Genomic DNA, 21,716 nt, shown 5'->3' on the forward strand with positions numbered 1-21,716 from the left:
AATAGGGTTCTAGAGTTATTTTAGGGCAATGCAAGTGAGTTTTCTAAAGCTATGCAAGAGTTTGCTAAAGGGTTTTAGGGCTATCAAAAGGGGAGAGAGAGAGAAAAGAGAGAGATGAATCTTGTGAAAGGGAGGGTTCTGCTCGTAGAGGTGATCTACTTCGCAGTCGACGTATCAGCACTTTTATGTCTTTATGATCGGTGAGACCTCTCCATTTTTCTTTATTATCTTATTGTTCATTTACTCCTGCGTTAGTAAATAAGGTTTGATCCAAGCAGTGTGTGCTTGTGATCGGTTGTAAAGTTTTACTTCATAGTGAATTGTTGCTCTGGACTAGGTTCCGTAGTTTTTACTCTTCGAGAGTTTTTCACATAAAATCTTTTGTGTTGTGTGGTTTGTACTTTAATTTATTTCATTGCTTTATTATATCTTATAATTCTAATATTTTTGGGAGGCGAGATCCTAAGGTGTTTGTGCAACGCTCTCAACAGAGTTCACATTAAAGATATGCTCCACGTGATGGGCAGCGGATATTAAAAGTGGCTAATAGGATGGACAATAAGATTGACAATGGACCCTACATGATCGTAATCAAAGTAAAAGGTGGGCTATATAATTGATGAATACTACACATTAAAGGCTGGCTGCTCCTGATAATGAATGACACATTCAAGGTAAGCTTAAATGATGGACCACATCAAAGGTAAGTCCCACGTAATAAATCATATGCATCAAAGGTTGTTCCCATAGGATGGAAGTAGATGTGAGGGTGGATTAAAAAGACAGGAGATAAATACTTATAATGTTGAAAACAAATGTGATTTTGTATTTTTTTATTTTGTAAGTATATTGTTTAATAAATTTATATGATGTATAATTAGAAATTAAAATACTAGTGACATAAATTACTTAGATAAATCCAAGCGACCCTAAAAAGAGTCCCATTTGGTACATGCCACGGATATAATGTACGCCTCGCACGGTGGCCGCCATTCACCTCTTCAATCTGTACACGCGCGAATCCATTTAGCATTTTGTCAACCAATCAAGCCCACGACTCCTTCAAAAGCACCGGCAAGCACAACCCAAAACCCCCTCCCTCCCTTCTCATCTCTTTCCTTCTCTTCTAAAAAAAGCAAAAGCCATGAAAAACCCACTTCTTACAACACCACCACCCAAAGAAGAACCAGAAGAAGAAGAAAGCTGGGAGAAGAAAACCACTAGTGGTTTTCAAAACCACCTTGGGCCCAAAACCAGAGAAACGGAGCTGAGGCTTGGGTTCTCTCCAAATGGTTTTGACGACGACGTGGCTGATATAAAAGGAGGTCTGTGTGGCGCTGGCCAGAACGCGTTCGTTTTGAAACAGAGGAACGACGGTTTTGGAGCCAAAAGGTGGTTTGCAGAAACCGGGAGTGGTTTTGGGAATCCATGGCAGCAAGAGAAAGCGGTTTTCGAACCAAACCACCACCACCAAAGGGAGGCCGTCGGTCCTTCGCCAGCGACAAGGTCGGTCGGTCCGTTTCTTCTCGTCAACTTTCTCCGACTTCCGGTGATATTTTGAATTTCCCGCGAGTTATTCGCGGAGAATTTTAAGAAAGCCGGAAAACCCGGGAAAGCTCGGAGATGGTGGCTGTAAACAGTTACACCAACCTGACTGATTAACGCACCACGTACTCACTTTTGGTAATACAATAAACTCTGTGGGGCCTACAGTGATGTATGTGTCTTATCCACTCCGTCCATCCATTTTAAAATCTCATTTTTTATTGCATGAGACCAAATTCGAAGTATGCACAAGCTCCAGTGGACCACACCACAGGAAAGTGTGAATTGAACGCCTACCGTTGAAAATTTCTTGGGAGCCACAGAAGTTTTGGATCAATCTCATATTTGAGTTTTCCCTTCATCCATGGCCTTTTGACATCATGAACAGGTTGAATGACAGAAAAACATCACCGTGTGCCCTATGAGGGTTTCAACGGTGGACGTTATTATCCGAATTTTTTCCTGTGGTGTGGTCCACTTGAGCCTTTGATATACTTCAATTTCGGATTCAAGTCCTAAAATGAGCTAGAAAAACGGATGTACAGCGTGGATAAGATATATACATGAACGGTGGGCCCCACATAGTTTACTCAACGTACTGAGTTCCTAAGTATGCAGTCTGCTTCCAATAACACGAAGTTGTGGGTGTATTTGTCAAGAAAAGTTCTCAAGTCCAACCGGATGGACTGTGAGTTATGGTCCATCTAGTGGATAACTTCACTATTTCATGTATTTGAGAAATCCAGAGCGTCCAATAGGTTGGTCCTATCATTAGGACTAACTTGTGGAAAAATCATCCATAACACTTGTCGAGTGGACTAAACTTGTATTTTTCTATTTATCAATGGTTGGATATTGTTTTCTTTTGTGTTGCTAACTTGATTAGTATATATAGGTGGTTTTGTACTAGATGATTTTCATGGTGGGATCAATCCATTGGAATGGTTGGATTTTACATGCACATAATAGGTTGGAAGTTATCGGTTGGGTGGACCATACGTTGTGGTCCAGCGAGTTTTACTTACGACTTACAGATGGGGGCTACCTACGGTGCCATTTTTATTTTATTTTATTTTAACCTACGGTGCCATTTGGTTCTCACTTACTATTTGTCCAAGTGGGGCATGGGCCAGCAATCTAAGCCGTTGATACAGAAGCTAGACGGTTAAGAAAGGGCACAGTAGTCTTCTGACCTTAAAGATTTTAGTGCATGGGCCATGCAATGTGGGCCCATAATAAATGATACCGTTGGATCATTGTATCATGGGTTCCACTTCTACAAACTGTAAAGGGTCGCGGGTTGTGTACTGAGGAGCACACCAGGCTATAGCCTGGTGTGGATTCGCTGTGGTGACCACCGTGAGGTGTATGTTTTATCCAAGCCGTCCATCCGTTTTTCCAGCTCATTTTAGAATATAAGACGAAAATTGAAACATATCCAAAGCTCAATTGGACCACACCTCGGAAAACAGTGGGGATAATGACGTCCACCGTAGAAGCCTTCCTAGGCCCCCCAGTGATGTTTATTTGTCATCTAACCTGTTCATTAGGCCAGACAGACATGGATGAAGGGAAAAAAAGAAGATAATCTTGATCCAAAACCTCTGTGGTCCCAAGAAGTTTTCAACGGTAGGAGGTTAATTTTCACTGTTTTCTGTGGTGTGGTCTACTTGAGATTTAGATATATTTCAATTTTGGGATCATGCCTTAAATTGAGCTGAAAAAATGGATGAACGGCATGGATAAAATAAATACATCAAGGTGAGCCCCTAGAGAATCCACACCACGCTCCTCCCTGCCCGATCCGCGTCCAACTGCGAGTGAACTGTAGACAGTAGGTACTCTTGGGATTTAGGACGCGGATTGCGTACTACCCCCGCCCGTCCCTAGCTCCGAACGGGCAGTTCTGTGGTCGGGTCCACAGTGATGTATCTGTACATCCAAGCCGTCTATCCCTTTTCTCAGATTAATTTAATGCATCAAAAGAAAAATGAAGCATATCCAACAGTCAAATGAACCACGCCACATATGACTCTTGCATTTAATGCAACTGACATTTAATGCTTTGTTCATTTTAATGCAACCAAGCTTATTATTTGGTGTGTCCACTTGAGCGTTGGATCTACCTCATTTTTGTGCTCATGCCTTAAAATAATCTCAGAAAAGAGATTGACGGCTTGGATGTATAGATATATCACGGTGGGCCGGCCCACAGAACTGCCCGTTCGGAGCTAGGGACGGGCGGGGGTAGTACGCAATCAGCCACTCTTATACTTTTTCAGCCACTGATTTGGTTCACCCATTTTCTTTTTAGTCCATTTTATGGACGCCAACTGAATGGTTAGGATCCATGTATTAGTGTAATCTTTGTGATCTGTACCGTCCATATTGTAGTCCTTTGGATAATATGGGTCGAAATCCATGCACGCCACGTGTACCAGTCTTGGACTTCTCCACAGGCCATTTTGTACGGACGTGGATTGCGTCCTACCCTCGGGCGGGGCTCTGTGGGGCCCACCGTTATGTAAGTGTTTTATCCACGTCGTTCATCGTTTTTCTCAGATAATTTTAGATTATGAGCCAAAAAATGGTCCAGTTCCAGGGCTTAAATGGACCACAAAGTGGAGATTTAACATCTACCATTAAAAACTTCTTGGGAGCAGGAGAAGTTTCAGATCAAGCTGATATTTGTGTTTTCATTTCATCCACGTCTACATGACCTTATGAATAGGTTGGATGGTAAAATAAACATCACGGTGGCCCTTAGAAAAGCTTCAACGGTGGGTGTCATTATCACTGCAGCATCCTCTGGTGTGGTCCATTGGAGCTGTGGACCTGCTTCATTTTTAAAATCATATCTTAAAATGATCTAAGAAAAGCGATGAACGGCGTGGACAAAACACTTACATCACGGTGGGCCCCAAAGATCCCTGCCCGGACGGATTACCGTCCGGCCGGGGGTAGGACACAATCCGCGTCCATTTTGTACCACAGCGGTATGGATGGGTAAGGATCCACGGGCAGCCATACCTTCCTTGTAGTAGGAGAGAGATCCAAGCCGTCCATCACGTAGGCTCCACTGCGCGGACCCCAATCTAAATCTGTACCGTCTATATTGAGAATCTCAGCCGTTACTATTAGCCCAACTGTCGGTCATGGTTTAAAGTACCGACCAAAACTGATACTCATCTCCCTACACGTACGTATTCCCCGCCTTTACGCACTGATAAGGGGCGATTCCCCCTAAATCGCCCCCAAAAGTTCAAATCGGGTCAACTCGGACGAGTGGAGCCTGATGTTTGGACCTTTCATATGCACGGCGGGACCCATCAAGCATGGCTTGGATGTCCCACACGTGTGCCAGTTGGGCAATTTTGCAACGTCCGGTGGTGGGCTTAGCAAATGAAAACTCCACAGTTCAAATACGAAACATAGTCTTAATACTGGGACGAGTCTGATACGACTCGTCCGAGTTGACTCAGATTCAGTGAGGTTTCAGGTGAGTCCCAACTCGACTCATGACCCAGTGAGTCGATACGAGTCGCTGAGTCGACTTTTGACCATAACACGATAGCCTACCCATGTATGGAATTATAGACTTCTGTTGCATCAGAAGGTTAGTTCTGGTGCGCTAGTTTGTACGGTTAGGCCGATAGTTCGGACATCCCAGCCATTGATAATGAATGGGTGATTCCTGATCTTCTCCCATCAGATGATTCTAACCCTTGGATCAGTAGGCTGTAAATCGAAGTTAGGAAAAGAACACAACAACGGTCCAAAATAACAGTCGTAGAATGGACAGATAAAATTATCTAATTTTGAAAATTTATGGGTCAATTTCAATCAAGTGTGCCGCACATCATCAGAAATTTGGATAACCAAACCATGGGCCCACTTTGGACGAAACGAATGGATCAGATTCGAGTTTGTACAAGTGGGGCCCATGGATCATTGGTCCAAACTGTTGATATGATGAGTCTTACTGATGTGTAATTCTCCAAAAATCCCCTTATGTAACAAATAACAATCCTAGCGCTTTGGTTTATAGGCTGCCGATGGACGGTCAAGATTAAAAAAGAGACAGTAGTAGTCCGCTTACAAATGAAAATCACCAAAGATTGGGTTTCTACGAGCTTCTTATCCAGGAGATTTCCCAGATCTATTCAATCCAATTTCCGGCCAGTCAGATCAACGGTCTGGATCACCATTCCATGCACAAGCTATATCTAGTTCACTACCGTTCAATCACAGATATACACCCTAATATTGATCATTTGTGACCATTGGATTTTCCAATCCGTGTATTTTTGGCACCTCACTGATCCACTGCGGATCCCATCAGATCAACGGTCTGGATCATCGATCATGCCCTCCATTTGGCGGATCGTGATTTGGGACTGGGACACTAACAAAATGGAGGTTATTCTAGTAATTTAGAACGGTTGCGAATTTAATAAGCGCTCGCCGTTTTCCATCGCATCATCTCATCTTGCAACATTTCCATGCACAAACCATAAAAAATTCAAAGTCATGTACCAGTCATTTTCACGTGTTCTCTTCTTTTTAAATCCCCATTTTACCCTTTTCTCTTTCTTTATAGGCTGTCTAATAGTTTCATTTCTGTCTTCATTGGGTAATCACCACACTCCTGATTGCAGTTTTGTAATTTACAGAGCTTGCTTTGATGGTTTGTGTAGTTGCAGAGCTCCTCCAGTTGTGGGCTGGCCCCCAGTTCGTGCATTTAGGAAGAACTTGGCTCCGGTAATCAAGTCGTCGGAGATGGAGACGAGGGCTGCTGCAGCGTCTTCTATTGAGGCGGCGGCCTCGAAGAAGATTGAGGATTCGATGTTTGTGAAGGTCAACATGGAAGGGTATGCAGTCGGGCGGAAGATCGATTTGAAGGCGCACGACAGCTACGACTCACTCTCTCGTGCACTCCAGAAGATGTTCGATAACTTCTTTTCGGGTGCGTTTTTTGTTTCCCATCAGTGTTTATTTTGTGTAGTTTGAATTTTTGGTGATACTTTTGATTCATCTCTCCTATTTTACTCATGTTTTTATCTGAATTTAAGCCCTCTCTGGTAGCTGCTTAAAAAATAATTCAGTTGTTGCATAGCTATACCTATACTTGTTTGATGCCAGCAATATAAAATTATAAAAGGAAATATCCAAAATAAAAACTCAAAAGGCTAGATTAAAAGTAAGAGAAGATAAGTGAAGAGATTTACATGGTTTGACAATAACACGAAGCTTTTTCTTTCATTAAAACAAGAGAAATTAGAAATATAAGACTCGTTCTTCCACTCTTTCACTTCAAAAAAAAATCTCTCACCTAGAAATACATAACTTTTGACTTATGAGCCCCCTTATATAGATGACACATCAAGAGAGTTGCAAAAAACCTAGGAAAATTAGGCTATCCAGCATGCTATCATATGCATGTGTGTACATATGCAAGAGAGGAGAGAGAAACATCTCTTGGTAGGAGACATGTAGACATCTTCTATCATGAGATGTCGCTGCCTCATCATTAATCTCATTTTAATTAACAGTAATTAAGTAATAGATCAAGTTATGGGTTATCAAGCTTATTTTTCATTGTTACCAAAATCTTTAATACATTACTACTTTTAATAAAAATGAGATGATATAGCTGTTATTTTCAAGGCCTTCTGTGGTATTCTAATCCTGGCCCAAAAATCAGGCCCGTCAAACTCTCAAATGGGCTCCGCCTGTTGGATGGGTTACAAGTTGTCACCGGTCCATGTTCAGTATCCACCCATGGCTCACGCGATAAGTGGCCTGCGGCCTGCCTAGTGGACAGCTTGGATGTCATGGATACGTACCACGGCCTCATGGGACTTTGTAGAACTCTGCATATATCTATCTTCTCATCCTTGTTTCTTGTCTTGTCTTTTTTCGTTGGCTGGGAGTTGGAAGTTGCATCTCTCTCTGATGTTAGTAGCTGATATGGTTGATTTATCTATGTTCTCACAGCACCTTTTCAATAATTTTTGTTTCATTTGTCCATATGTGTCTAAGCATGTTTTCAATGATTTTTGTGTTGTTTGTCCATATATGTCGGAGCATGTTTTCAACTTAATAGATTGTTCTGTTATACTATTCTCTGTTTATTTGAGCAGATCCAATTCAACGATTCATGGTTTCTTTTCCTTTTTTCAACCCTCTTTCCGAATTTATGATGCTTATTAATGATACTTATATCTTGCTTAACTTTCATTTGCAATTGTTTAACGACATTCTTAGTTTAATGTCCTTGTCAGCGGCTCTTCGAATGCCCTTCTGCATGTTTTCCCTCAGTCGAATGTTTTGTTCTATAATTTCCTGTCATTTTAACTGAATGGCATGACATGTTCCTACTCATAACATTGTTTAAGACCTAGAAAACTTGACTAGATATCCCACCTGGTTGGATTAACTTGAAGACTCAACTGAGTCTTGCTTTACTCATTCTCTGTATTATAATAATTAAATTGAAAATATTTAGAATAATAACAAATATTTAAAAATGTTCTTTTTACACACACCACATGATTACTTGAACCCATAATTGTAGTGTCGAAACGCAATGCATCTACCACTAAGCCATGCTTTGAGACCCAATATTTAAAATAGTTATGATTGGATAAAATATATACAATAGCTGAAATAAACAAGCAGCACATGGGGGCAATGGTTATGGACCTTTGAGTTCGGAATTCATTGGCTACCTTTCAACTTCTATTAAAAATGGTTGCCCAGGTGAGTGACTTGGCTCCAATCACCATGAGTCAAGTCAAGTCGACCGAGTTTCGTACAGTTTAGGACTGAGTCACACCCATGAGCAGTTTTCCTAGTGACTAGGCTTGAAATCTTTCTGAGTCGGTATTAGAACTTTGACTCTTATGGCTTCTCCTTTGATTTCATTAGGTTAGGGCTATGCCGAAACTTTGTATAAGCTGTGCTGAGTTTTGGGTGTAATTTTTTGTAATTTAACCACATTTGAACCAAGTGAATGATCTGTTTGCTTTGTGTCCGTTTTTTATTTTTTATTTTTTAGTAAATTACTTCAAGAAACAGGTACAAAATGAAGAAGGCAAGGTAGTAACTCCCGACCAAGTTCTTATTTATGAAGATAATGAAGGAGATCGAATGCTTGTCGGCGATGTGCCATGGGAGTACGTCTATTACATTTGATTTTGCCTTTCTGTTGCGTCGTGTGTTTTCCTCTGCATCTTGATCATATTTAAAATAAAAATGCAACTCATTCATACATGTATGACAGTGTGAGTTAGGATGATCAGCAAATGACTGAAATTCTAACTCTCCATTCTTGTAGGATGTTTGTCAACACTGTGAAAAGGCTGTATATCATCAGTGGCTCTAGGGCACCAGCACTTGGTATGAAATTCCTCAAATTCATGAACATTCTTTTGTTGCTTGGTGTGATGTTTGGATGCACTATTCAGTTCGATTATGATAATTTGATGATGTGGAATTTGGTCCAATTGGAATTACCTTCCTCTTTTCATACTGAGGGACTTGGCTCTCCAGATTGTCGATTGGTGGCTTTCAAGTTGGACTTGAATAGGGATGAAACAGCCATTTGAGGGCTAATTTTTCATTGGGAGTATGAAGTTAAATTCTAATATCGCAATCCAAATCAATGGTGCATCCAAACACAACCTAGAACTTGATTGCTAGATTCTCAAAGCTGAAAATTTTCTAAAATTTTCAGTAGCTGGAAGGGCGGCAAAAAATCAGCAGTGAATCGATTCTTAGTTAAGCAATTCAATCGATGGGTTGAAGCAACAGAGGAGATGAAACTTGTCGCTATGGAATGTCCGTCCAGTTTATTTATTTTGTAATCTGTACTGCTCTAGATAGATTAGGAGGCTTAATTCTGTCATTTTTCCACATTTCCCGGTATGTATCTCGGTGATTCGGACTTCTGGGTTCCAATGAGAGGAACTCAGTAAGTAATGTAATAATACTAACTTTGATTATAGAGTTTGTTTCAGCTTCCTTTTGATTCATGATCGACGGCATGTGTTGGTCCATTGGGGTCCACAATCAGGGATGGTCTGATAGGAAACTTGTGCTAAAATTGATATACAGCTGAATTTGAATAATTGAGAAGAAAATTTCCAATGGCTAGCTCACATTCAAAACGGTTGTGCTCATCATTTAAGTGGGATTATTGGACCACGGTCCATTAAAAATAGCAAGGAACCGATGGTTCCAATTACGTCCTAGCCATCCTTGCATTTGGTCCTGATGGGGCGACCCATGTTGTTGATCCTGGGTTGCAAAATAGGCAAATCGAAGTTCCTAATCAGCACCAGATTGTGTTCTAACAGTTTCTCTTTCTTAGTCAAGCCGTGACGAGCAAAGGCAGCAATCATGAGCGGCAAAATCAATTTAAATAGCAGAAAAAGAAAGCATCAGCAGCAGCCATCACGAGCAGCAAATAATATCGGGAATTTGCAGTCTGGAGAACCTCCCACACAACATCTGCCTAAGATGTATTTTGCAGACTCCATGAAATCATGCAAGTGTGTATGCATGGTCTGGCCCAATATAAATCAGAAACCAATCTTTTTCTAAGGTACACTTACGTCAACAACTGAACTTGGTAGACTTCAAATTTCAATGATCTGAACTGACAAAAGAAGATGGACACTGATTCGAATTTGATGCCTTCAAATCAGTTTTCTGTGCTACGTGACAGTCGGTAATACCATCCTTTCTGTGTATGTAATCCGATATTAGGAGAGTAATTAAGGCATCTACTAGTTATTTGAAAGAACAGACTACAATGTCATTTTCAGAATCAGTATGAGGTGGTAAGGGTGTTGTGTCCATCTAAAGAGACATGCACAAGTGTGGTTGTGTCCTTGGAGGCGTGGATATATACAATAGCTGAGGATTTGTCGTGGAGAAGTGTAGGGAATGCCGTCGAGGAGCCATGGCTAGAGTTTCAGTAGGGTTGGCAATTGGCTGAGTGACCCAGATGGGCTTGAGCCCCTAAACTTAGACTGAGGGCTGGACATTGGCTTGAAATCTAGGAGTGGTGTCCAGGCAGGGCCAATAGGCCCGGCCTGATCATCCAGTGGACTACTGTTGTATGAAAACAGTGGAAGGTTTGCAGACACTTGTAGTGGTTCCTGTTCAATGTACATCTACAGCTTAAAGGTACTCTTGGATCTGTGGTCATGTTTTAATGATTAGAAACCATTTATTTATTGAGACTCTGTAGATGGAGGAGACACCCCATAAGAAAAATCTTAGATTAGCAGGCCCTTTTTAGCTAATTAGGGCCAGGGTCAGGGCTTCAAGGACAAGGGCTGCGGCTAGGAAAAACCCTGGCCAAACCAGGCCCTGGGTCGTCCCATTCCCACCCCTAAGTTGGGGGTTGGAAGGGTGGCTTGTCATGGTAGATTGTTATATTTAGAGGTATGCCTGAGATTTGGATATCCAAATTGATGGATGTAACGTCCTAGTGGGTGGAGCTCCACCCACGTATTAGATGGAATTGAATGGGAATTAAATGGTTGTAAACCTCCAGCCCACTTTAATGGGGTCATAGAAACTGTCATCTTTCATCTCCATAAGCCAAGATGGCTGAGAGAGTTTCGATAGAGATATTTTGTAATACACATGATTTACCGTGTGGAATTTCAATTGGGAGAGGGAAGTTTCTGATAAGCTTATCATTCGCTTGTGAAGCAAGCAAACCTATTTTCCGATGATGTGAGATGCATCCGGTCCGAAAGATTTCCACCATCTTCCACTGCAGCTGTATCGATGATTCGCCAACGGCTGCTGCAGCAGCTTATTCTCGGAATATATCTAAGTATTCGATAAGAATAGCCAGCACCTTATATATTCCTTTTTCCTCTAGTCATCCTAAATAATAGTGAAATCTTGATATGGTATTTCAACCAAAAGATCTGCTTGACAGGTCTACTCTACACTATTCACATCCTGCCACATGAATATCCCATAATTCTGCTAATTTCTGTGAACATTGACTGCATTCTGTGGGAAAAATGCTCACATACATTTGCATGGGTGTTTTAAGTCAGAACTTCTCATTGATGCTGGATGTTATCTTTTCTTGAAGCTTGATTATTTGATTCTTTGATGCTCAAAACGTCCCATACCAGCTTTTTGGCTGTGTTTGGATGCACAAGTAAATTAAATTGCAAACATTCATTTTAGTCGAGATAAACTGATAACATATCCTACTATCTATATTGAGGAAGAAGAAGCCTCTCCTCCCATGCTGCAGAATTTCTTTCAAGCTCAACCTGATGGGAATGCAACTGCGATTTACTACTTACAATTTAGTATAATAGTGCATCCAAATGCACCTTTCTAACTCCATGTTTCATTGTTTCCCAACACGTTTCTTGGTGATTCGGACATGGGTTGCCAGAAATTAGATCCAAAATGAGATGTGATGTGATGATATGAACTGATTGGATGCTATCTTTTCTTAGTGAGGGCCCTTACCAATAGTCCCAAACAGACCATGTCTCTTTGGTTATGCTGTCTTTTGTTAATTATTTTTATGATGTTTGTCCATACAAAAAAGTAGCAGACAGACCATGAACAAGAAACATTGTCCTTATCTTTTTCACTGATCTTTTACCTTCATGTAAGGATACAAAATTTTATTGCCTTGCTTGGGTCCACATGCTAAGATGGCCGGATGGGAACCATCCTTGTTTTAGGTTCCATCCTTTACCATTGAAAATATTTTCAAAGATCTTGATCCGCGATGGAGGCAAAACTGACTCTTTTTTAATTAGAGCCTCAATTGCTAAATTAGGCATGCCATTTTAACTTCTAATTAAGTTCAGTCCACTGAATTCTTGAAACATTTAGAGAAACACAGTTCAATCCCACTAAAATGACTATGAAATCATTACAGAAAGAAGTAAAAAAACCCCAAGAAATAGCATTTCCACTTAAATTCCCATCATACTAAAAGTTCAAGTTCTAAAATATAGCAGCATTTTCAGTATTATTGTGCGTTGTCACAAGACATGCGCTACGGCTCAGCTGAGCACCGTAGGGAATGATCATGTAGCTGTAGTAAATCGGTAAGAAGAATAGGAAAGCGCACCATGGCTCCAGCTATGATGGATGAGCTCCGCCTTTGCACCTTCACCAGCAGCTCCAAGAGCTACATGCAACGGGTAGAAGTGGTCCGGCCATGGGTGTGCAGTTTTTGCAGCCGGTGCCTTCTCCTCATAGTGATTTACATCGTCGTACCTATCAATGTTAGGTTGCAATGAAGGAAGAATTAACTATAAATAGGTTATGCAATTCATTAAGAGGTCCATTTCATTATTAAGTTATTCACTTCTCTAAAATTAGCTATGTTTCTCATTTACTCTACTCTTTGGCCATCAATGGGCCGGGATGGCCCATCGGGTTGTTAGGCTTGGCCCGCTTTGGGTCTAGCTTGAACTGAAATACGAGTGTTGAGGGCCATGCCCAGGCATAAAATTTAAACACTTTGATTAGTTGCGGGTCTTGGGTTTGGTGCATCTTAGAGCTTGTCAGCCTGGCGCGAGACTAGAGTTGTACACAAGTCGAACCAAGTTGGCTCAGCCAACAAGCTACCCCAGCTCGAACTTAGCTCGGCTCAATCTTCGAGCCTGATTGGCCAGCTTGAGCTGAGTACGAGCTCGATCTTTTTAGTTGAGTTCGAGTTTATGTTTTAGGGTTTTTAATAAATATAATATATAATATATATTATATATAAATTATTTAAATATATAAATATCTACAAAATATTTATATTAAGTAAACCCAATTCGAGTTGAATCGATTTGAACTGAGTCAAGTTCCGACCCGAGTCGAGCTCGGACTCAGCTTGAAATTTTTTCGAGCTAAAAAAATCAACTCAAACCCAGTTTCGAGTCGAGTCGAGTCAAACTTTTTCGAGTTGAGTCAAGCTAGTTAACCGAGCTAACTCAGTTCGTATACAGCTCTGCCTGAGACTGGCGGAGCCCAGCCTGTTTGTGGACCAGGGCCATCAATGGGCCAGAATGGCCTGTTTGTTTTGGCATGTCACAGGCAGGGGCCTGCCTGGGTATGGGCATAAACTAATTTATTCCTGTGGATGCATAGACGCTGGAGAAACATACATACCTTCCATTGAGGAGAGTTTCCTTGAGCCATTCGTCAAAATCAATGGCCCATGGGACGGTGGTCCCATCCATTCTAATGGCCCGCAAGTTATGTGTGGCGCTCCCAGATCCGATTACAAGTACCCCTTCCTCCTTAAGTGGGGTCAATGCCTTCCCCATGTTGTAGTGATATGTACCGTCCATCTTTGTTTGAACGGATAGCTGACACACAGGGATGTCAGCCTCCGGATACATGAGCATGAGTGGGACCCATGCACCGTGATCAAGGCCACGGGTCTTGTCTTCCTTCACATTCTTGAAGTCGGCACCGGTCAGTAACTCCTTCACCCTCTTTGCTAGTTGGGGTGCACCAGGCGCTGGATACTTAAGCTGTGCCAAGTTAGGATATGGTTAGCTAATTCCAAGTTTTAACCTTGAGGAAAAATCCTAGCCACCCATTTCAGCTGTTTAAACTTACCGTGGTACCTCCAAATAAATGGAGGTTCCACAGCCTTTATTTATTTTTATTTTTTAATATGGGTACTCGAAACCATGACTTTAGTGTTTAAACTCCTGCGAGTCTACTGCTACGCCATGAATAAGGACCAGCACTACTATAGTACCCTGGGAGGCATATCACCTGGTGACAAAGTCAGCAGAGATATCCTATTGACCTGACATGATTGGATTTGATTGGGCTACATGATTAGCCCTACCTAATTAGTTGACACATCCCATTATTGTGCAAGGCCATGTCCAAGATGTGGCCTGCACTATGATTAATACCTGTCCATATATCCTTACTCATTTCTCGGGGAACTCATGAGATCAATTCCAGACAGCATATAGCAGATTAATATCTCAGTGGGTCATGGTAAGGGAGAGTGTTTGTCCAGTAGCATCAAACTTGGTGATTCCTGAAGTGGTACTATTTCATTATTCTCCATATGCTTGTAAGAGAGCTTTCAAAACATTTTCATTTCAATCCTCATCTGACAAACGTATCCGGGCCAATGACATGTCACCATATCGCCTAATCCACTCTTCATAGGAAATTAAAATCCTTATTTTGGATTTCTAGTTTCTTAAAATATTTATTTAAAACAGCTAGAGTATGACACGTGCACCACCCATGTGATAAGGTAGAGAGAAAAATGGAGAGGTAGGGAGAGAAAAGGTGCGACTATGAGAAGCTTCAATAGTGGGTGACCTATGGCCACATTTTTCAGTATTGTGGCCCGTTCCATCTTTAGATTTGTTTCATTTGTTAGCTGATATTTGACCATAAGCCATCACAACAGATACACAGTTTAGAGATTATAAAGTTATCAGAGTAGGCCCCACAAATTAAGCTTTTATTGCATTAATGCAGATTGCATCCTACTGTTAGGATGGACACGGTACTATAATGTCTACCGTATGTATTTTATCAATGCTGTCCAATCATTTTAATAGATCATTTTAAGCCATGAGCCTAGAAAGTAGCAGATCGATGATTTAAATGGGCCATACCACAAGCAAGGCCGCAAGGGTGATATCACTGTTGAAACCTTCCTAGGGCCCACTGTGATGTTTATTTGCCATTCAACCTGTTCGTAAAGTCACGCAGGCACGTAGGCTTGGATGAAGTGAAAACATAAATATTAGCTTGGTTGAAAACTTCTGTGACCCCTACACAGTTTTCAACAGTAGGCACTTAATCTACACTGTTTTCCTATGGTGGGCCGAACTTAATTGTTAGATGATAGATCTACTTCATTTTTAAGTTCACACCTTAAAACCAGCTGTTAAAATGAACAGATAAAGTCATAAAACACACGTTACAAAAAGCCTCACGGAGCACTTGCCAGGGGAAGCGGATTGGCTGGTGTACCGCACACCAGCGATATGGCTGGTGTGTGGGTACTTGTTGTGCGAAGGCGAGCGTTGCAGCCCCTCGAGCTTGAGTTATACGAACGGTTAAAGTTACATGGCCCCAAAATAATGTATTTATTATATCCACACTGTTCATTCATTTTTAGAGATCATTTTCGAGCATGATACTAAATATGATTCATATCCAAAGCTTAAGTGGACCACACCAGAAATAGCAGTGGGACAATGATTCTTACCGTTAAAAGGGTTTATTTTCCATCCAATCTGTTCATCAGGTCACACAGACCTGGATGAAGAGGAAAAATAAAAATAAAAAATCATATCGATTCAAAATTCTGTGACCATCAAAAGGGTTTCAATGCTAGATGTTCAATTCCCCACAGCTTTTTGCAGTATGGTCCAATTGATCTTTGGATCTGTCTTATTTTTAGGTTCAAGACTTAGGACAAGCTCTCCAAATGAAAGGACGGTTGGGATATAACACATACCTGATGATGGGACCCACAGAACTTAGTGACGTCAACACATCAGCCATATTGGTGGTGGGCCAGCCAATCCGCTTCCCTTTCCCCCACCACCACTAAAATGTGGGGGGCAAAAATGTCCAAAACGTCCTATATTATAATGGGTAGAGATATAAAGAAAGCTTTGCTAAAGGCCACATACAATTTACAAGTGAGCTTATGCTCACGCCAGCATACTAGGTTGGCCCATGTGCCTGTGTAGCAAACAAGTGCAATATCCAAACCATCCATCCAGTGGACCTTAGATGTTACCACCCAAAGACGAAGGTGGTCCGTCCATTCAGTTAGTTAGAAAACTTCATTTGAGTTTTTCACAATCATACATTTGTTCAGTTAATTGTGGCCCACCTGACTAATGGATCAAACTAATTCTCAGAAGAGGAAATCTACATAGTGGTACACTTCTGATGTAAGGCATGGATATAGCAACCGCCTGCCGTGCTGGCATATTTGGTGACGTGTGCATTCGTTGATTGTGCATGCGTGTGGGCTTCGAAAAGCTCCAACTTTCTAAATTAACTGATCTCATACAAGGAAACAATATTAAATGGTACTGATCCTTTGCCCTCCTATTAATAGTAAACAGATCTACATACTAGAAAGGAATTTATCACACGCTGACCAAGCAATCTAACCGTTGAATCCATGGATATCAAATGAACGGTAAAGAATAAAATGGAGAACGGTTCAAAATCCTAGGCAAATAAATCAGATGGTTATTATCATCTTCAATAGTGTAACTTTTAGATCCTGCTCTGTCCATAACTGGACCATGATTTGTCCGGTCTGGATTGCTGTTACAACCACTCCATTCGTAGGTATGAAGAGTCATCCCCACTTATAAGATGGTTGATTAAATATTCAGAGATTTATCCAAAAAAACGTGTGTTTTTGTACCCGGTCCATATCCTGTCCGGATACCACGTGCTTTCACTGTCAAAGGGTATTTAACAAACATATATTTGATTAATATGAAATTTACAATCGAGTACCCGTTTCGCAGAGCTAACTCTGGCAGGTGCATCAGCTCCATTAGGCCAGGGGCCCAAAAATCACCCCATCCTTGATTTAAGTGGTCCACATGATTAGAAATGATGTATAGGGCAACGATCACCTTTCAAGCTATTTTCCTTGGAATGACTCACCTTAATTACAACGGCCTTCTAAATTTTAGGCCTCTACCTAAATTTTGATATGAAATCTAATGGTTAGAATGGATTTAGCGTAATCATCACAGTGAGCCTTATAAAAATTGAGAGTAGGAGTTTCTCTTACAATTATTTTCTTTGGTACGGCTCACTTGAATCAAATGTTAGCCTGACGTTTTGGCTCGGGGCTAAATTGAGATTATGCATCTAACGGTAATAATGGATTTGGCATACATGTAATGGTAGGGTGCTCAGTATTTATTATAAAAGGGAAATGCTACTATGCCACTCTTCATTTTGATGGCCTACCTAATATTTATGCAAGATCCACTCCAACTATTAGATTATTTGTTCTATACTAATCTCATCGTTAAAATAATAATTAAGGGCGTACATCGAATCGAATTGAGTTGAGCTGGCCTCAGCTCGACTCGGCTCGAACATTGGCTGACCTTAGCTCGAACTTGGCTCAGCTCGGACCTCAAGCTTGATTGGCCAGCTTGGCTCGGTTCAGTCAGCAGCTCGGGCTGAGTTCGAGCCAAGTTTGCCATTGAGGCATTTCCACAAATACCTGAATTGCAACTTCAAAATCCCACTGTTTTATAAACAGAGGCAATGATTTTTCAGGTATTTTATCAAATACCTTATAAATAACATTTAAAAAAAAAAAAAAAAAAAAAGAGAAAAAAAGTATTTCCATCAGGGTTTATGATCATCTGTTTTTCACGGTCCGTTCAGTTGGCAAAACGGATGGCCGGTGTGGATAAAACACATCACAGTGGGCCCCACAGAGTCCTTGCACCATATAGCTACGTGGCGTTGGGTTCACCACACAATGCGTGTTCATCAGGAAGATGTGACTGTCACACTACCTGACAAGTTGTAGGTGTGGCAATGAATCCAGGCCAAACATCTTGTGAGGTCATATACGTTGAAAAAAAATAGAAACAGATGATCTGACCGTGAATAAAGGTATCAGTGCTACTTCCACGAGTGCCTATATCAATTGCTGTGGCTAAGAAGCTAATGTGGGTAGCTATTGCACTACTGCACGTTGCAGTTGCCCTGAAAACGGCTCTTCATATCATAAATTGATTTTGTGGGGGAGCGTTGGGTGCAATCAAGTAGAATTGCTATTGGTGTAGTGGTTGTTGTAGTTGCTATTATTGATGCTGATGTACATACCTTCCTTGCCACCAACCAAACTTTCCTTGCTACCAGCCACATTTTGTTGAGTCATTTTATCAAACAATTGGTAAGCAACATCAATGGCGAAGTAACCGAGTCACCGAATTGGTTCGATCCGAGTTCAATTCAATTCCGGTTGAGTTAAGCTGGGGCTTGCTCGAACTCGGCTCGAACTCATTTTTGAGCTCGAAAAATCAGCTTGACTCGGCTCGAACTTAGCTTCGAACCAAGTCGAATCGAACTTTTTCGAGTTGAGTCGAGTCGAGTCGAGCGAGTTAACCGAGCTAGCTCAGTTCGTGTACACCCCTAATAATAATAATAATAATAATAATTCAGGATGACAGGTGATCATGGGAGCTAGATTAAAGGAAATAGTGGAGTGAAACATCCATTCTTGACTCTTACAAGATTATATAAAATTAATTACTCCAATCATAAAATTCCACATACAAATTTAGGCGTACGTAATGATAATAGAATAATTCATGATCCATGTAGGTCACATTAATGGAAATAGTCTGGAGGGCAATCGTTGTCCTATACATTATTTCTAGTCACATAATCTACCTCAGTAAGACACACCGACTAATTGCTAGCTTTTGAAATTCTTCTTCTTCTTTTCTTTTTTTTTTTTTTAAAATTTAAAATTAAAGTATTGAAATGCATATTCTATATTACTTAATATATATATTTATTTATTTAATTCACTTCATTAAATTGTGCCAATTCACCTTACGTGCCATGCAAGACAATTCAGACCGTCCACGAATGGCCCACGTTATAGACGGAGAACAGGCTAAGAATCACATTCATGGATGATCATAACTGTTCAATTGGTGAGAGAACAAGGGAAATATTGGTCCAAATTCAACTGGAAAAATCAGAGAAATGGTTGATTTTGAACTCTCCATCTATATCGGGCCCCCTAATCAAATACTATGTGACATAGGGATGAACGTGATGAGGATAACTACTCCGAATCCATTGAGCTTCTTTGGACTCCTCACACAGACTTCTTGAATCCACGAGGAAAGAAAGCAGAAAATAGAAATAAATTCTAAGAAATTCGAAATTGATTAATTAATTAATAAAAATGAGTTCACAACCCTTTAAATAGGGGTACCAAGCAATGAGAAAGAAATCAGAATCAAACTACAACTCAAACTCCTAGAATCCGCAACTTACTATAAATAGTAAACTTACTATTTATAGACGGTCGTGATGTCTGGTAGTGCGCAAGGTTTTCGGCCAAAAATAGTAAGTGTCCTATTTGACTTCACCAAACCGTTCTCCTAATTATTCTAAGCTCTTTTCATGTTGGGCGCAACTCGTAAAGCCTGACGGATGAAGAGTTATAATAAAACTAAAACTTACTATTTACAGTAAAAACGAAATTAAAACAGGGAAACGACCGTCGATTCAGGGGTTTTTCGCGATTCCGGACTGAGCAACCCGGCATAGCGGGGTTGGTTGGCTAAAGTAGCTTATTTTACCCCAAAATCATATATTTTACGTCAGGTAACTCATTCCGGATTGCGAGATACGCCCAATCTAAGGTCCGACGGTCCGGATCACTTCTTTCATTGACCGGGCCTTTTGATCCATTTTGGCCATGAAACTGTTCGCGACCCGCTCTACATCACTATGCTAAGAATTAAAAAAAGGTGGGTGGGTAAAAGACGGTAATCCAAAGTTCTATGGACCGTTCATTTTTCTTCCAAGAAAACGGATGGAAAAGAAATCTGTCCTGTCAATGCAATTTTAAGGCTACATGTTATCCACCTTAGGGCAAATTGGACGTACGGCTCGATCTCATACATGTGTGACACGTGTATGAGCATAGAGTCACATATAAACTCGAGGAAGAAAAAGGTCAAAGGCACCATAGTTTTTTTTTTTTTTCCCTTCACTAAATGAGAATAATAAAAAAAATATTATTGCCACGTGGTAGGCTGAATTATTGTTGTGACAGATGATAAGATACAGCATAACATCATTAGATTTTTGTAGGGACCGCTGTATTGTGTACGTGAAATTCAGTCCGTCTATCATATTTGGCTATCTATGCCAGATCTTGGGGTCAAATGTAACGTTCAAGTGGGCCACATGACAGGGAACAATGGAATTAGGACAAATGCTATAGAAACTTTTCAGAGATGCTACGTGAGGCCCATCTTATTTTTGGATCGGTCTAATTTTTGGGATGTACGGTAAAGATAAGGAGTCTCATCGATTGAACGGTTGGATTTTACAAATACAATACGGTTGGCTCAATAGAGATAGGGTGCTATGGTACCGTATAGAATATTATCGTAGGGTACAAATACGTCGAAAACTTGAAAAAAAGAAAAGAAAAGAAAAGACGGTGTTATTGTAATAGGTGGATTATAGATTAGAACTTTCCAAGAAGAAAAGTAATAGATGGATTATAGATTAGAACTTTCCACGAAGAAAAGAAATAGATATGAATGAAGAAAGCGAGGGAAAAAGGAGGAGGAAACTCACCTCATACATGGGTTTTGGGAATCCATAGAAGTCGTAGATGGTATCATTTCGTTCCACCACGTTAACGGTCGGAACGGACGTCTCCCAATGACCTGATATCATCAGAATCGATTTGGGCCTGGGCCGAAAGATCTTCTCCTGCCACGATTTCATGAAATGCCTCGCCGGCATCTCCTCGTCGATCGATAGTGTCGGCGATCCATGAGAGAGGAAAAACGTATCCATCTCTACGCAGAGAGAGAGAGAGAGAGAGAGAGAGAGAGAGAGAGCTGTTTCTACGGTTTGTTTTTAACGTTTTGTTTTTATAGGGAAAGGTCGGAGAGAGGTGTGGACGGGGGACATTAAAAAAGCCCAATTACGAAAGTACCCTCGGATTAAAAGCAAAATATCAAAATTGAATCGTGGTATTTACTTCTCGCAACAAAGATAGTATGCACGGAAGGGACGGATAACTCGTCCGATTCGACTCGGATTCAAGAATAGGGGTGACTCAGCCGACTAGGAAATGTGGCATTTAATTTCAATCTTGATCGTTGAAAAGACGGTAAAAAAAAAAGTGATGGAAATTGAAATGACACACCGAATCCGGTCCCTTTCTTTGAATATTAAGATCACCTGATAGGAGTCATCATATTGGGACCACTTGTAATCTGAATGGACTCCCATCCAAGTGTTCCTGACCTGACTAGTGAGATTTTCCATTTCCTAAGGATTAAATGTGATGTAGGGATGGACATGATGAGGTTGATCACCGTCTTCCTCAAGGGGATAATTATTCTGAACTC

The 21,716-nt window shown here is 40.8% G+C and overlaps 2 protein-coding genes across 7 annotated transcripts; one reads left to right on the forward strand and one right to left on the reverse strand.

Annotated features, from left to right (window-relative positions):
• The first annotated feature begins 1,028 nt into the window (after window positions 1–1,028).
• On the forward strand, window positions 1,029–10,743 carry LOC131236771 (auxin-responsive protein IAA25-like). Of its 6 annotated transcripts, none has more exons than XM_058234198.1 (5): window positions 1,029–1,506; window positions 6,249–6,511; window positions 8,606–8,723; window positions 8,885–8,946; window positions 9,925–10,743. In XM_058234198.1, the coding sequence occupies exons 1-5, from the start codon at window positions 1,145–1,147 to the stop codon at window positions 9,972–9,974; spliced, it is 855 nt and encodes a 284-aa protein (XP_058090181.1). In that variant the 5' UTR covers window positions 1,029–1,144; the 3' UTR covers window positions 9,975–10,743. The 6 variants fall into 6 exon arrangements, with proteins under 6 accessions (XP_058090181.1, XP_058090180.1, XP_058090186.1 ...); XM_058234197.1 differs by having other exon boundaries at window positions 1,038–1,506; window positions 6,243–6,511; XM_058234200.1 differs by having other exon boundaries at window positions 1,039–1,506; window positions 6,243–6,511; window positions 9,906–10,743.
• Window positions 10,744–12,453: 1,710 nt separating this feature from the next.
• On the reverse strand, window positions 12,454–21,213 carry LOC131236773 (extradiol ring-cleavage dioxygenase-like; the record flags this gene model as incomplete). The annotated part of the gene is made up of 3 exons (XM_058234205.1): window positions 12,454–12,828; window positions 13,714–14,081; window positions 20,932–21,213. Coding segments are annotated over 3 exons (843 nt in total), but the record flags the coding sequence as incomplete, so codon positions are not given.
• Between the last annotated feature and the right edge of the window lie 503 nt (window positions 21,214–21,716).

The sequence above is a fragment of the Magnolia sinica genome, chromosome 2 (assembly GCF_029962835.1).
Source record: "Magnolia sinica isolate HGM2019 chromosome 2, MsV1, whole genome shotgun sequence".
Lineage (NCBI taxonomy): Eukaryota > Viridiplantae > Streptophyta > Magnoliopsida > Magnoliales > Magnoliaceae > Magnolia > Magnolia sinica.

Bases quoted from the DNA above. Each gene is read 5' to 3' on its own strand.
- LOC131236771 (XM_058234197.1), top strand. From the start codon at position 1,145: ATGAAAAACCCACTTCTTACAACACCACCACCCAAAGAAGAACCAGAA. The intron at 1,507-6,242 runs GTCGGTCGGTCC...TGGTTTGTGTAG, and splicing joins GGTCCTTCGCCAGCGACAAG to TTGCAGAGCTCCTCCAGTTG. The intron at 8,947-9,924 runs GTATGAAATTCC...TTCTTAGTCAAG, and splicing joins CTCTAGGGCACCAGCACTTG to CCGTGACGAGCAAAGGCAGC.